Source organism: Sphaeroforma arctica (genome assembly GCF_001186125.1).
Source record: "Sphaeroforma arctica JP610 unplaced genomic scaffold supercont1.7259, whole genome shotgun sequence".
NCBI lineage: Eukaryota > Ichthyosporea > Ichthyophonida > Sphaeroforma > Sphaeroforma arctica.
The window spans coordinates 1-1,471 of NW_014033299.1; the positions used below are offsets into that span (position 1 = coordinate 1).

The 1,471-nt window shown below is 50.2% G+C and overlaps 1 protein-coding gene across 1 annotated transcript; it reads right to left on the bottom strand.

The window, feature by feature from the left end:
• Window positions 1-198: 198 nt before the first annotated feature.
• SARC_16047 (hypothetical protein) lies at window positions 199-408 on the bottom strand (the record flags this gene model as incomplete). The annotated part of the gene is made up of 1 exon (XM_014289840.1): window positions 199-408. A coding segment is annotated over one exon (210 nt), but the record flags the coding sequence as incomplete, so codon positions are not given.
• Window positions 409-1,471: the final 1,063 nt, after the last annotated feature.

Here is a 1,471-nt window from a genome sequence, read left to right on the forward strand (position 1 = left end):
CCATGACACACACACACACCCCATAGGGACACAGGCAGACGCACTCTGCATTCCACAACCTGTCAAGCACTCCTTCCACGCCAACACCACGCTCTTCCTAGCCCATAACAACCGAGCACACAGCTGACCCTAACCAGCGCAGCTCTACAAACTACCTACCCCATCCGCGAGGTTGAGACACGCATCTCTCCGCCCACCCTAGAGCCCATCACATACCTTCTGTGCCATTGTCGCAATCTTCTCCTTCTTGGCCTCGGCTGCCTCAGCGGCCTTCTTCTCCTTCTCCGCCAGCTTTGCCTTCTGCTCTTCCTCCGTCATGCCCGCGAGGTTTTCATCGAACATGTCGAGCACGGACTCGATGATGTCTAACTCGCCAAAGATGTCCAGGAAATTGTCCCCTCCGAAGACCTGCATGAGTTATTGTGTGCGAATATATAATGTGAGTCTGTGCACATGTCGAGAACAAAGTCGATACTCTCTGGCTTCGACCAGGATACAGACAAGACCACCTCTATCAAATGGCGTACTGCTCGAGTATGAGCAGGGTGTGAATAAACTTCAGTCCACACAGCCACATAGGCGCAGTACCGCACTTCTCGCCGGGGCCTTGCTATCGTGTGTTGCTATAAATGAGGGTACACCGTGATACCGCTGCTGATTGGGTGTGGTACTTGGCAGCAGACAAGGAGAACGAGACGGTCGAATTGACCTGGATGCGAACAAATACTATGATCAAGTAGCAGATTGACGCAGGCTCAATCTGTGAGCAAACATACCAACCCCCGCGTAGACCATTGTAACATGTGTGAATACCCCATCTGCTCGAGAGGCCACGAATCCCTCCATGCCCAAGGAGTTACGAACCCATACAGCAAGCTCAAACATCATGAGTGTAACAACACCGATAAACATCATGAGTGTAACAACACCGATAAACATCATGAGTGTAACAACACCGATAAACAGCATGAGTGTAACAACACCGATAAACATCATGAGTGTAACAACACCGATAAACATCATGAGTGCAACAACATCGATGAGAATATAGTTGTTGCACAATTATCGTTGGCTGATGCGACCGTCACACACCACAACTCCAGGTTAAAACACCCCTCGCAACACAGAACCCAACGAAGGTGAATGGAGTGTGGCCGCAATACAACCCGAATCTAAAACCACGCACACGTCCCCAGACTGAGCATGAAAAACTACTAGAACACAATGCAGCCGTACCGATCGGAACATCTCCTTGGCCGCCTCCGCGCCACCCCCTTGCTTGGAGGCATCGATGCCACTCATACCCCGCTCATCGTAGATTTTGCGTTCGTTAGGATCGGATAGAATCTGTGGGGCGGAAGGATAAGACACAGAAGTTTAGTGTCCAACATGTGCGGAGGAAGAACATATTGCGGATGATGAGCCCGCACAGTTCCGAGCTACATGAAGTAGACAATATATCTATATCTAT